This window comes from Scardinius erythrophthalmus, assembly GCF_964197995.2.
Source record: "Scardinius erythrophthalmus genome assembly, chromosome: 17".
NCBI lineage: Eukaryota > Metazoa > Chordata > Actinopteri > Cypriniformes > Leuciscidae > Scardinius > Scardinius erythrophthalmus.
In genome coordinates this window covers 13600005-13614701 of record NC_138237.1, presented here as the reverse complement: position 1 = coordinate 13614701, position 14697 = coordinate 13600005, and the positions used below count along the sequence as shown (strand labels likewise).

General features: G+C 36.4%; 1 protein-coding gene across 1 annotated transcript in view; it reads left to right on the top strand.

Annotated features, from left to right (window-relative positions):
• The window catches only part of mmp17a (matrix metallopeptidase 17a), an 83161-nt gene that overhangs the window by 33115 nt on the left and 35349 nt on the right, over positions 1–14697 (top strand). Inside the window, exons 2-3 of the mRNA XM_081391244.1 lie at positions 13511–13643; positions 13882–14017. Coding sequence (XP_081247370.1) covers positions 13511–13643; positions 13882–14017 — 269 coding nt within the window. The remainder of the gene's footprint in view (positions 1–13510; positions 13644–13881; positions 14018–14697) is intronic.

Sequence of the window (14697 nt, the reverse complement as noted above, 5' to 3'; positions counted from 1 at the left end):
TGGAGACCTTTCAGGTTGAATGTCTTTTTAGAGATAACTTTTACTTCAAAGCATGATAAGAAACGTAATCTTAAGCCCAGGTTTCTATGAAACTGCTTGTTCTAAGATTTTTTGACACTTTTTGGGGAAAGATTGTCTGTGAAACTGAATCTTTATTTATTTAGCTGTATTTGCTTGTGTCTGTATTATTGTTTAAGTGCACTAATGTCGTAATAAAACTGTCTGTAATAGACAGTTTGCTGTGCGTTCGGGTCATGACTTCAGTTCATATTTAAAGCACAAAAGAATCTGCATATTTTATATTTGTCTATTATATTTTATTTGTACACTACTGTACAAAAGATTGGGGTCAGTAAGATTTTTGGAAAGACATTTTAATAGAAATACTGTTATTTTCATCAAAGAATCCTGAAAAAGGTATCATGGTTTCCACAAAAATATCAAGCAGCACAACTGTTTACAGCATTGATGATAATATTAAGAAATCTTTCTTGAGCAGCAAATCAGCATTAGAATGATTTCTGAAGGATCGTGTGACATTGAAGACTGGAGTAACGGCTGCTGAAAAATCAGCTTTGCATCACAAAAATAAATTACATTTTAAAATATATTCAGTTAAAATTTTTGGGGGTCACAACCCCAATGTTAAAGGGATACTTCACCTCTGGGAAGATGAATGTGTATTTAAAATAGGTCATTTAAGTAGAAGAAATGTGAAGAAATTTTTTAATTTGGAGCTTTCTAGACTGAGAAAAGCCAGAAAATGTATTTTTGGCTTATGAGGATGAAAGACAACAACTCCCAGAATGCACTTGCTTCGCTGCCTTAGGAGGCCACGCCTACCGGTAAGAGTGCGCAGTTGAAAACAACAAGGCTAACTTAGCCTACGTGATGAGTTTGCCAGGGATTTGCCAGGGATGTCTAGAGATCGCCCAAAACGTCCGGGATTCGGCTTTTGTGTTCTACAGTCGCCATTCATTCATCATGTTTACTGTGGCGAGCAGGACGAGGCTGACGGCCGCGGGAGAACTGCGCGAGGCCGGTGGCGTCATTACTGAGACGCGCCGGGTCTCCCATCTCTCACGTAGGTGCGGGAATTTTCTTAGCAAGGGTAAAACGCACATCAACCAATCACTTGTTTAGCGTTCATGTAAACACTACATTCAGATTCACCAATCGGAATGAATTCAGTTAGATTGAAACAAAAGGTGTGCATGTAAACAATGAATGGCGACCGCAGAACGCAAAAGCTGAATCCCGGACATTTTGAACGATCTCGACGGCCGGACAAGTCCGGGAAAAGGAGGATGGTAACCCCTACTTACTCAGCTTTCTCCAACTATTCAGCTTTCTCCACAGAACAAGAGCCTGCTAGCTTAGCTTCCAAAGAAAGACGGCTGACACTGTGTACATTCTGAGTGAGATCCCACCCTCTATGGGCGGGCTGAAAACATGCGGAACAACGCCTCCTACTGGCTGTAGTCTTTAGCCTCTGGCCAGAAAATCCTCCGATGACGCAAAATGACGATTTTTGCGTCATCGGAGGATTTTTTCCAGACAAAAAATACATAAATCTCTTGTCTCAGGGGGATATGAGGGTGGAAAGCATGGTAATTCGAAAATACTACAGGTTTTCTACTAATACAAAGCTTAATGCTAAATCCTGAAGTATCCCTTTAAGAAACATGACCTTTGTCTATGTGGTGCTGGCAGGTCTGCTGAAGTCACTGTGATGGAAATTTTGTAGATTGAAAATATCGCTCATCAGCCACTTTCCCTGACATTTAGCTCTGTAAACAAGCGTTATTCACTGTATCCATGAGCAGACATGATGACAAGCCTGACAGGGATGTCAGTGTCTGGGGAGATCCCGACTAATGACTCACTTCCTCTCAGAAAGAGAGATGAAGGGGCTTTGTCAAATGAGCCGGTTGACTGGACACAGCAGACTGGATTGAGCTGCTGTGTGTTTAGATACTGCCTATCAGTCAGAGACAATGGCACTCTTCACCGGAGAGACGCAGCTGACTGACCGCTGTGACTCTCTCCGCGGAAGCCGTGCGAAGGACAAGGGAAATGTCCTGCCATTTGACTCTCCCGCTTGACCTTTCAAAGCTCCGTATGAAAGCGCCCCCTGTGATGACAGCTCAACCCAAATTTAATTATGGACATCACATGGTAATGTTGGTATTTTAATCAGATGCTCTTTAATCAGAGGGTGAATGGGCAAAATGGTGGTCAAAAACAGAGTTTATTTCAGTTTCCCTCTCTCTTTATCACTCAGTTGGCAAAGCATTGAAATAATGTGAATAGAGACAACAACAAAAAAAGGCACCAGTAATGGTGGTATAAAAAAGAAAGAAAGATGAGAAAACTTCTGAATACAAGATGACTGAAAAGTTTTGCTATATAGTTCTTAGGTTATGTATGGTTGCTAGGGCGTTGCTAGGTAGTTGGTAGATTGTTGGTGGTTGCAAGGGCAGTTAGGACATTCAGGGTGGTTGCTAAGGCAGTTCTAACCATTTGCTTAGATGTATATTTTTTTCATGAAATCATAATATAATTAATTAACTTCAGTGACAGAATTATAACGAAAGCATATGTGCAATTTTGGGAGAACTATTCCTTAAAGATCAAATCTGATTGTACATGCGTTTTAAATAGAAAAAAATGTTTTAATGGGAATGCCGATTGCTATGGTATTCTGGCTGGTTGTTAGGGCAGTGCTTGGCAGTTGTGGGTGGTTACTAGGACATTTGAATGCTGTTGTTAGGGCAGTCTGGGTGGTTACTAGGGCATTGCTAGGGTGTTACTATATTGCTTACTAGTCAAGTCTCCTATACAATCTGTTTCCTACTTGTCTGTATGGTGTCCTTTGTTTGTGTTTTTTTTTTGCCTGTTTTTTTTTTTTAACATTGTCCTGTTGCTGAGGCAGTCTGGGTGGTTACTAAGGTGTTGCTAGGACATTACTAAATTGATTACTAGCCCAAGTCAAAAATCTCTGATATTATGATCCCTAGAAAAATTAAAAAAAAAAAATCCTTATTTTTGTCTGCTGTGCAAACATCTTAAATTAGATAGAGTTGTGAGCCAACATTTTGACAAGACAATATAGTTGAACATCAGAAAATAATCAGCACCACTAATAAAATAAGCATCCACTTTATTCAGCAATACTTTATAGCTCTCTCTTTCTTCCACAATCGTTTCTCTCCATCTTAGTTCTATGTGTCCAGGCGTAATGAATGCTGCTGATTATTAGAGCATGCTGATTTAAATGAAATGTACAGCTGTGAAGAAGCAAAAGTCAATGGGTCTCATTCACTAATAATCGCGCACAAGTGTTCTCAACTTATGTGAGCAGAAAAATAATTATCATGTACAATTCTGTAAACAGGTCCATATGTGCATAAATTTAGCCTCATTCTAATGTTGATGAATCTGGATTATTGTAGATGAGGGAGCTCATGCTCGCACTAATTAGCATAAAACAAGCCCAAACTATCTGCTTTATAAAGGTGTTTCCACACAACCTGTCCTCTACAGGTACGAATGTGGAGAAAAGAGCTGAGCTGATCCACAGATGTGGGCGTCTTAATAATGATACTAATTTGAATCCAAATTCTAAGAAAGCGTTACATGGATTCTTCACAGAGACTATTTCAGTGAAGAAAATAAATTCAAGATTGCAGACGAGGTAAGAGAAATGTTGATTGGATAAAAATGTCCTTTTTTCATTCAATACTGACAAGCAACAACGACAACAACAAAATATTTTAAAATTCTTGTTTATCCTAGGTAACTTTATGCTTGTTAGAATACCATGTGGTTAGCTTAGCCACATGCTAATGTTAAACTCTATTGAAATCAATTGTGAGCTGTTCAAAGGACATCATATTTAGACTTATTTCTGTGTGAAATGTGCGTACATGTTTTATGCACAGATATGAATGAGAGGTATGGAGAGAATAAGCCTTTTTTCTCTGTATTGTTGTTTTCAGTGTATCATGCACAGTTGCATGTTGTCTGACAATATGGATTAGTGCAGCTGGGATTAGGTTTATGAAGGAATTAGAGACCGTTTTAGAATCCAAATGAAGTTACTTACACACTGCAGAGGTGAGATTTGGCAGCTCATGAGTTTGTGACTATACTGAGAAGAACACCAGCATATAGATATAGGGATTACAGCATGGCTCCTTTGTGTTTGCTCTGCCCTCTGCTTCTATTCTGCTACAAAGTCAGTGTAACTTTAGAGGTTAAGTCCCATGGAAGTTTCACCTGTCCAGCTCTAGATCAGCCCTTGGCCTGTGACATTTAGGAGGTTTGATCTGCAGATCCCCCAGTAAGAGACTGTTGTTGTTTTTTGTTCCCCCTTTGAACTCATGTTCTCTGCTGTGAGATGTGAGCAGTGTGCAGGAAGAGTTGGTCCTAACTAAAAAAAGAAACTAAATTAAAACATTTTCTAAATTAGGTTGTTAATGAATTGTAAAAATTCACATATTTGTAAGTATTTTTTATAATTATTTTAAATGAATTAAAAATGTGCAACATAATTTATTATTTTTATCATTAATAATATTTGCATATATTATTTTTGCACTGCATGAAAAGACTCTCTAATGATATATACACTTATTTTGTTTTTAAATGATTTAATTTAGAAACAAAATAAGTGTATATATCATTAGAGAGTTGGTTGTGATAAACTTTAGTTATTGAGAGAGAGAAGAATGTTAGGCCACACTTTAGATTAGGGCCCAATTCTCACTATTAACTAGCTAATAACTACAACTATATTTTTTCTTACTGCTTATTAATAGCTATAGTTGTTAAGTTTAGGTATTAATTAGGTAGGATTAAGGGATGTAGAATATGGTCATGCAGAATAGGGCATGCTTTATAAGTACTAATAAACAGCCAATAGTAATATGCATGCTAATAAGCTACTAGTCAATTGTGAGACTTGGACCCTAAACTAAAGTGTTACTGAATGTTATGTGTATATTTAATATTTAAATAACTATTTATAACTATATTGTAAAATGTAATATACTAATACACCTAACCTCCAATCGCACCCCAGTACCGCAGCAAAAAATGTCTGCCCACTGCTCAGGGTGTGTGTTCAATACTCACTTCTTAAATTGGGTGAAACGCAGAGCACAAATTCCGAATATGGGACAGCATACTTGGATACACGTCATGTAGCTGTTTGCATACTCTCTGAACAATATAGCCCAAATCAAGCCAGCAGCTTGTCTGTTGCTTCTGCTTCTTTTCAGAAATAAAACTCTGAGGCTATTTTTTTTTTTCTGAAAAGAAGCTGAAGAAATGGACATGCTGCCGCCTTTCCTGCATCTTTCAGAAATATCCAGCAACGCAGACAGATTTTGAAAGGCTGGCGGATGGCGTACAATGACTGACTGCTATACAGATAAATGCTAAACCTTGGCTTCGAGGAAAACGAAGCAGTCGGCTTTAAAGACCATGGATGAAAAATAAAGTTGTTTTTTTATTCTTCCAGAAGCCAATTTTTTTTGTCACTTATCCTAATGCATTTCTGAAAGATGTCAAGAAAGGAATTAAACAAAATATTTTTCAGAAATGCCTCAAAGGTCAGGTTTTCTGATAAACACAAGTCTGTGAATATTTTACAAATATTAAATTGTAAATTATCTCACAATTTGTTTGTAGTTAATGCTTTAGCACATTTATAAAAAAAAAAGCGTAATTATTAGGTTCAGCAATTTGTGTAGGTGACACTCATAACATAAATGTATGCAACTTTTTTATATTATTCAAAAACAAACTGACTTCACTTTTGTTAAAGTCCTGTAGTGTGACTGTAGCAGTCCTGTAGATTTTCCTTCATCATTTAATGATATTAGGTGCTCTGTGCCATTTGTGTACATGTGGAACCAATCAGTTCCAATCATCTCTGATGGGTCCTGGAAGTATTTATGTCTGATGAGCTCATTGAATAAATGTTAATGCTGTTAAAAAATGTAAATAAATAAATAAATAAATATATATATATATATATATATATATATATATATATATATATATATATATATATATATATATATATATATATATATATATATATATATATATATATATATATATATATATATATATATCCATAAATATATCTAATTTACCTTATGCATTAAGGTGCTAACTTAAGACAAAACATTGTAGCAAATTAGCGCGATGAAATGTTAATAATCAATAATAACTTGTTATAATTGATTATGAATATTTGGATCAGTTAATATAATTAACTTAATGTTGTAAATTAATATTACAATCAATTAACCTGTTTGTCCCGTGAACACTCAGGGTTAATTGTTTATTAATTCTAAGAAATGTACATTTCCAGGGCACGGGAAATGTCTTCCTTACTGTACAGTACTACTAAGAGCAGTAGTCAAGATCTATATGATTAGGGACTCCAGTATATGAGCTTGAGACACGGACAACTTAACGTGTGACATGAACAAGACTTTATTAACTAGACTAAACACTTAAACTACTCTAACATATACATACATACATACATGCATACAGTTTACCAAGGGAAAGAGAGCTGAAGCAGAATACAGGAAAGCAAGAAGTTATAGCATTGTTTGAAATTCAGCAGATCAACAGCCTTGAGCAAACCATCAGTTTAGTTCTAACACGCACTTCTTAAATAAGGGGTAAGGATACTTAATGTACCAAATAATGAGACTAAGTTTGATACTTGCATGTCTCGCCCATTTTAATTAAACTGTCCTGTTGCAATTTGTTGAGGCTCCAGTTGATCTTTGCTGATGTGGTCTTGATGAGAGAGAACCAGTGGGAGTCAGAGTATCTTTGGTGAATGGAAAGACAAGGCCGCAGCCTGGCACGAGCTTGGGGGTCCTTAGAAAACTTCTAGTTCAGCATCATTAGGATTCCAGAAAAGAGTAAGAGAGAGAGAGCTGATCTTGTGATCAGTGAGTTTTAAAGTGTGAAGATGTCACACCTTCTGGAGGTGTTTGAGCCAATAAGACGTGTTTTCCATCGGAGGGAAATTCTTTTACGACCTATTGTTCAAGCAGGCCTTTGAACATGTAGTTTGATTGGATGTTTAACACAGGAATCTTTAAGCTGCTTATAATACTAATGCGTCACAAAGTTAGCAAAATGTAATGTAAATTAACAAATGGGAAACGAAGATTGGAGTTTATAGAGACTAAACATGCCACACATATGATTTTGGTTAATCATAATATGCAAAGTCTGAAACATTAACCCAAAAGAGTTTACAAGAATACAAAAGCCAAACCACATAAAAGGAAAATCATGAGGTGGGAAAATTAGATACATGTTTACACATTTCTCAAGTGGTTATATATAGAATGTATAGGATTAACAGGGTTTATTTCTCCTTCTCAGTGAGAATTAAGTGAGTCACAGCTCTCTGGAAATTCCTTTGGGTCGTAAAACTCTTATCAGTCTCAATGTGTCCTGTAACAGGAAACCGGGTTCTGCCAGTGTGTTAGCTTCATTTGGGATGTTCGTTTTTGGGGAAGTTTCATAATCCTTTGTTGGGAGAGTGAGTTTGCTGGATTATTCATTAAATAAATGAATAATTTGTGTGTGTCTGATTGGTCCAGATGCTACAAATTAATGGCAAAAAAATTGCTCTTCCTGTTCCAAGACTTTAACCACTCATTGAAATCTTTCCTTGTGAAAAGACCTTTCATTCATATTGCCATTGAGTGACGTCCCGGACTATTAGCCTCTCGGCGGCACATTAGTCTGTTAACCTTTCTCGGTGTGGCATAACGATCCGTGACACCTCATAGGGGATGAGGAGGAACATAGAGAATTGACTGTAGAATTCTCAGAGTTCGGCGCAGTTAGGTTAGGGCTATAAATCTATGCAGTAAAAGTCTTTTGTGCAACCAAGAGACTGGAACTGGCTTTGATACACCGAGCTGGGACTGTTTCAAAGCCAAAAAAGCTGTGCTGTAGTTTATTTTCAGGTTTATACTGTACAGCGTTGTCTAAGTTTATCGATTCTCCGCTCATATTCTATGAAGGTTTAATATACCTTTGACAATTCTTACCGCCCTATGCTAAACAATTCATAGTGAATTTTGAGTTTCATGTGAAGAGAAGCCTCACCTTTCCACTAGCTTTCCACTGATTCATAGTAAGACAGATAACATGCTTGAGGATTCTAAGCACCGCTCAACACTGACCTTCACCATTGAACACATTTTCTCATCATCACCTCCGGACCTCCAGGGTTTGTCCATCTTTTTCAGTAATGCACTTGATCAAAGCCAGCAAGCCTGGCTGAGTTTTTTTGGAAAGAGTTTTTTGAGTCTTTTGGAAAATGTGCCTCAGTAAGCATTCAACGTCTCTGACTTCTATTTAGTTCGCCCCTGACCATTAAAGGTTGTGAGATGACAGTCCTCTCTAAATTTGAGAGCTCTGTCAGTTAAGTGGCCTGGCTGATAGCGCACTTGTGCGGACAAATCTGGCCCGTGTCATGTCCTGAAAACCCCAACCTCCTTTTCTCTAGAAGCTCCTGTTATGTATCCAATAAAGGCAAGAAAATAGGATTTTTAAGAGAGAGAGAGAGAGAGAGAGAGAGAGAGAGAGAGAGAGAGAGAGAGAGAGAGAGAGAGAGAGAGAGAGAGAGAGAGAGAGAGAGAGTGTGAGAGAGAGTGAGAGAGAGAGAGAGAGAGAGAGAGAGAGAGAGAGAGAGAGAGAGAGAGAGAGAGAGAGAGAGAGAGAGAGAGAGAGAGAGAGAGAGTGACAAAGAAGTGTGGTAGTATGCAAACTTCTAATATCAATTTTGTCTCTTGGTTGTTGGTTGAAGATTAGCATGAATGGCATATATACTGTTTGCTACTGTAATGGATTTTATATTGGCTGTAATGTTGTGGGCAATTGTAACACTGTTTTATGAGTGATATAAAAATTGTATGACTGAATTGAAAGGTTGAAATGTGATGAACATTATTTAATTAAGGTATATAGCTGAAGCTATTGAAGACTGAAGTCATTCTTTAATGATTTTATTTGCACCAATATGAACATGGATGACAAAATTCTATATAAAATATGTTGCTTGAATAAACTAAAAAAAATATTGTCATGCAACCCTTATTATTAGTATTGGCACATATGTCGGCAGATAGACTTTGCCACCAGTCTCGCCTATCTGATGATTTTAGCATGAAGATAATTAATTATAATAACAATGCTGATGTGTGCTAACCCAAGATAGTATTAGGATGCCCTCTTAATAATCACACAGCAAGTTGTCCTATTCTCTGGAACAGTGGACACTTGTACTTTGAGTTTTTAGATATCTTTGCTGCTGATAACAGTGTGAGATTGTCAGTGTGAGTAATCTGTGTTGGTACTTGATACTGTGTATGTATGCGTAGGAGATATGAGATATTGAGTACGCACAGTGGCTCGTCGTGCATCAATATTTCAGCCAGCGGGAAAAGAGCTCACACAAAGAGAGTTAGCATCTTCTCCACACTTTTACACAGCTGGACAGTGTGTCAACACACAAATTGTGTCAGCTGGTAGCGAGGAGGGAAACAGACTAGGCAGCAGTCAGCGCAGCATAGCTGAAGAGGACCATGATTTATCAACCCACGTAATGAATAACAACTTGTTAATATAGTCCTGTACAGCACTTTTAAGCTGTGGGTAATGTTTTTTTTTTTCTGCTTTCTTTTGTGATTTATTAGAAATCATTTACAAAATCACATTCTGTAAAATGGGGTTTCTTGTCCAAATTTCTTATAATGCTAAAAATTTGTTTGGGGATGTAGATAAGTCCCTGTTTGCTCAAATTTCAGGTAACTTTGTATTGGACCTTTTATTTTATTTAAAAAATTTGTATTTAGTATATAGTGTATCTATTTGATGTTATTATTTTATAAAATGTAGTGTACCTATTTTGATTTATTAAAATATAATTTACTAAAATATAACCTGCAGTGGATTTTCTTTTTCATTTTAGATTTTATTTTATTATAATATTATTGGGTCTAGACTGTTGTCACTTAACGTGGTGGTAGCAAGCACACGAATACGAGGAGGAACAGGAAAAAGGATTTTTTTAATAACAAAAACTCAGGAAACATAACACGCTATAACATAGACGAGAACAGACAAAGAATGAGGGAGATCACAGGGTATAAATGCAAGGGCAAACAAAGGAACTTAATCAGGTAATTAACAGGACACAGGTGAATGAAATTACTAATTGCACTGACTGGGGAAAACTAGGTCACAGGGACTGAACCAACACCACAATGAAGGGGGAAACACAGAACATACACGTTACAACTGTACCTATTGTTGTTTTATTTTATTGTTTTAAATATTGCTCTTATAATGTGATTTTTTTTTTTCTGGAATTTATTTTGTTACACATGTAGTTAATTATTTATTAATTATAATTACTCTCTTTTGCTGTTCCAAACCCATATGATTTTCTTTCTTTTATTGAACTCAAAAGCATATTTGTCAGACTTCACACTGTCTTTTTTTACATGCAATTAAACAATTATTTTATAACTGTCTAAAATGGTCATATGGACCAGTTTTTATGGTGCTTATTCTTCTTTGACAGCAAGAACATACTGTTCACAGGAAAGAAAAATCGCAGTGCAAACTTTCTTCAAAACATCTTTTGTGTTCCAGAAAAGAAAGTCAAATGGTTTGGAACGAATTATAAGTAATTCAATTGAATCATTTCAATCTTTTTATTTTTTATTTTTGGGTGAGCTATTCCTGTAAGTCAGATCTTTTGGTTAGTGCTCCATGTCGACCCACTCATCCGCATGTCCCTTAGACACTTATTTTATTCTTCTGACTCATACTTTGAAGTGATTCCTAATTTTTACTCTCTAGCTTGTTATAAGGAAGCATGCTACAACTTGAGTGTGGAGCTTGACAAAGGTTAGCTTCAAGAACTGAACTTTTCAAGTTCAACTCTTTTTCCGATTCAAAGACAGTGCATGAATGCAATATTGATGGTGTTTTTAGCTCTTGTACCTGATGTTCTAGTTCTTTTGCTTGTCAGTGTCATCATTTGTTACACTGAGGTGAATTGGTTAGTTTGTGTGCTCCTGTTCTGAAAGACCTTGGTCTGTCCACACACAGCACATCCTCATTCTTTCTTTTATTGGCACTTAAAGGAAAAGCCCACGTCATCAATGCCTTAATTCAGCCAGCTTTGACGTTTTAAATCGCTCTCTTTTGCTCGTATAATTAATGTAGCCATAATGCTGTTTTTCTAGACAATGAAGGTGGCATGATTAATCAAGCGAGAACCCTTTCAGAGATGATACATTTTAATGAACCGTATTGCACTGGCGTTGTGTTTTAGCACAATACTATATAAAATTAAGTCCATACGCAAACAGTTTGCTTGCAGGCCTGAACTGGCGTGCAGCTGGGACGCCTCCATGCTCTGCTGAGTTTGCTGCACTGGCACAAAACAACTTTACTAATGGAATTGTTTGAATTGTGAGGAGATGGTCTCAGATATTGATCTGACTGGCAAAACAACATTAAAAGTCAACATAGTCTGGCATAATGCACAATAATGGAGAACAAAAAATCAGGCTTGAGTGTGTCAGAATCTTTAATATCACCCTGATTTTCAACTTAAATCGATGCTTGTTAATAGTCATTCAGCACAATTGCAATAGTCATCAATGTCAAGTAAATGAGCTGCAGAGTTGAGTCAACTTAAAGTGAGTGGGTGATTGTAAGAGATGGTGATTGTCTCTTTAGAATCTGTGGCAGTGATTTCACGAGGTCTGATCAACCACTCTTGACATTGAGGGGGATACGCATCAAACCGAATTCTGTAGTTTTATCATTTGTTTTAGTGCAGGGGTCTCCAACACATCGCTCGCGAGCTACCAGTAGCTCGTGGCCTGATTGGAGGTAGCTCGCCAATTCACATATTCCAACTCAAGTTCGTTATTTCAAATAATTGAAGCGACGCGCAAATTTTTTCCAGGCGCAGCGAGTCAGCATGAAGGATGGGAGTGCACCAAAACACTACGGGTGTTTTTTTCTTCTCCGTAAATAAATCTAGTAGCAGAGCTACAACAAGCGTTTTTTGGTGGTGGAAATCCATTAGCTATTAAAACTTCTTTGCCGTTGTGGAGAGCGCAGTGCTTGGTTGCATAACAACGACAGACGCCACGGGAAAATCGGACCGAATTTTACTATTAATAATAAAAGATAAGCTAATGTGCATTGTAAATGTCAGTAATTTATCTTTTTTGACTCATTCTTTTTTTTTTTTTTTGTCGAAACTTTATTTGAACTTGTACATGTTAGTAGGCTACATGTTGCAAGACACTCCTTTCAAATTTGGCCATCATTTTTAATGTTATTATTTTAATGTTTATGTAAACAAAAAGTGCATATTGATGCTAAGTTTATTTGTTATTTGCTGGTTTTCGACATAAAACTTGATGTGAATTGAGGTGAATTGATTTTATTGTGTAGTACTAGTACTTTTTGAACAGGATTCTGTGATAACCGTGAACATTTTGGTCACTATAATCATGAAATTACATTTTCATACCATTTCATCTCTAGTTATGATGCACTATAAAATCATCAATAATTAATAATAATTTTTTTATCTCTGACAATTAAGGGTGACACATATAGGCCTACAATAACTATTTTAGGTCAAAAACAGTTTGCATAATTGTTAATATTAGAGTTATGAGACATTATTTAAGAGATTTAAGTATTGCATTACATGAGTAGCTCTCGGCCACTTTCATTTTTAAAAAGTAGCTCTCAAATGAAAAAAGGTTGGAGACCCCTGTTTTAGTGTGAGACAAACACTAAATACTAAAAAACATTCCATCACAGAATTCGTCAAATCCATTGCTAATATTTACTAATGTGTGTGCTGTTTCTAGCTCAACAAAAATGATGTCACTGCTTGAAGGATGATGTCATTAATGAATGTATTTATTTATTTTATTTTATTTTTTTGGAAAGTTGAAGATTTATAAACGACTAACAGGATGGAAAGTGAAATTGAGGACAAATATATGGCGTGGTTACCAATGAAAACTGAAACTTTTTAATTAGTAAAACCTGAGAAAGCACCTGGGATATTTCTTAATAAATTGCCAGTTTTAGAAGTTGCACTTGAAGACATGACAAAAAGTGCAACATCTGTCATCTTAAATGTCTGCTAACTTAATTATGATATTGTGATAAAAGAAACAAACTGATAAGATTGCCATCTTTAGAAATCATATTTTAGCCAATTAAACCCTGTACATGTTCATGCCCTCATCACGTCATACTATACAAAACTGATGAGGAATGCATGAAAACACACTGCATTTGCTGTAAAGTACCTGCAACTTGTCAGAAATGTATAATTTTAGCGAAAGCATCTACTAATTTTGGCACAGTGCTCTTTAACAGCACCTGCTTTCTACTGCAGGATTGGCTGAGCAAGTTTGGGTATCTCCCACCCTCTGATCCTGTGAATGGACAGCTACAGACCAAGGAAGCTCTGACACGAGCCATCAAAGCCATGCAGAGGTTTGGAGGGCTGGAGGAAACTGGAGTGCTAGGTTAGTACATGTTTTGATTTTCATAATAAAACTCTGGTCCATGTTATCCTTGGTTGTTCTCCTTGCATTTTTGGATGTTTCAAGAGATGAATATTTCTAAAATAAGTCCATCTGGCTTACTGCAGCTGGCAGATTTTCTTTTGAAGTCAGACAGAAGACAGAAATAAAAAAGCATCACCCTATCTATCTGCATGCTGCACATGTGTCTGTATTTATGCATGTATGTGTTTCCCTGCAGACCAAGCAACCTTGGGCTTAATGAAGACCCCTCGCTGCTCGCTGCCAGATGTATCAGAGCCAGAGATGTCAGCAGGCAGAAGAAAGCGAGCACTAGCTCCTCAGAATAAGTGGAACAAGAGGCATCTTTCCTGGAGGTACATTCACCATATTTGCGTCTGAAACTGAGTGATTGCTGTCAGACAGCTGTACATGTCAGAGATGCGTTCAATACATTTGAATTCGAAACATAGAGGAATTGCAGCCTCGTTGATAGTAAGAGCTGATGGAAAGAGTCAGAATTAGTGATGCAATTAAATGAGAGTTCTTGGCCAAGGCTGAAAATTCTGGACACACTGGACAAAAAAATATTGGCGATTTTATTACTAGGCAGGTTGTATTCTGATTTTATAGTTAGAACATACTGGCATATATTGTGATTTTTCTGAATATTCTGATTTCCTGCTAAAAATATTAGATTATATTCAGATTTTATAGCTAAAAAATATTGGCTTATTTTGATTTCTTTGCTTGAAATATATTGGGTTATTTTCTGGTTTTATAGCTAGGAAATATTTGGTTATATTCTAATTTTATGTCAAGTCAAGTCAACTTTATTTATATAGCGCTTTTCACAATACAGATTGTATCAAAGCAGCTTCACAGTATTAAATAAAATAGTACATCAGTGTTTGTTTCTAGTGTAAAACGTCCACGTTTGGTAATGCTCATCAATAGTATTGTTGATTGATTGATTAATTAAATTAAGTATCCCCAACTGAGCAAGCCAAAGGCAACATATGTCTTGAACATATTGGCTAACTAAAAATATTGGGTT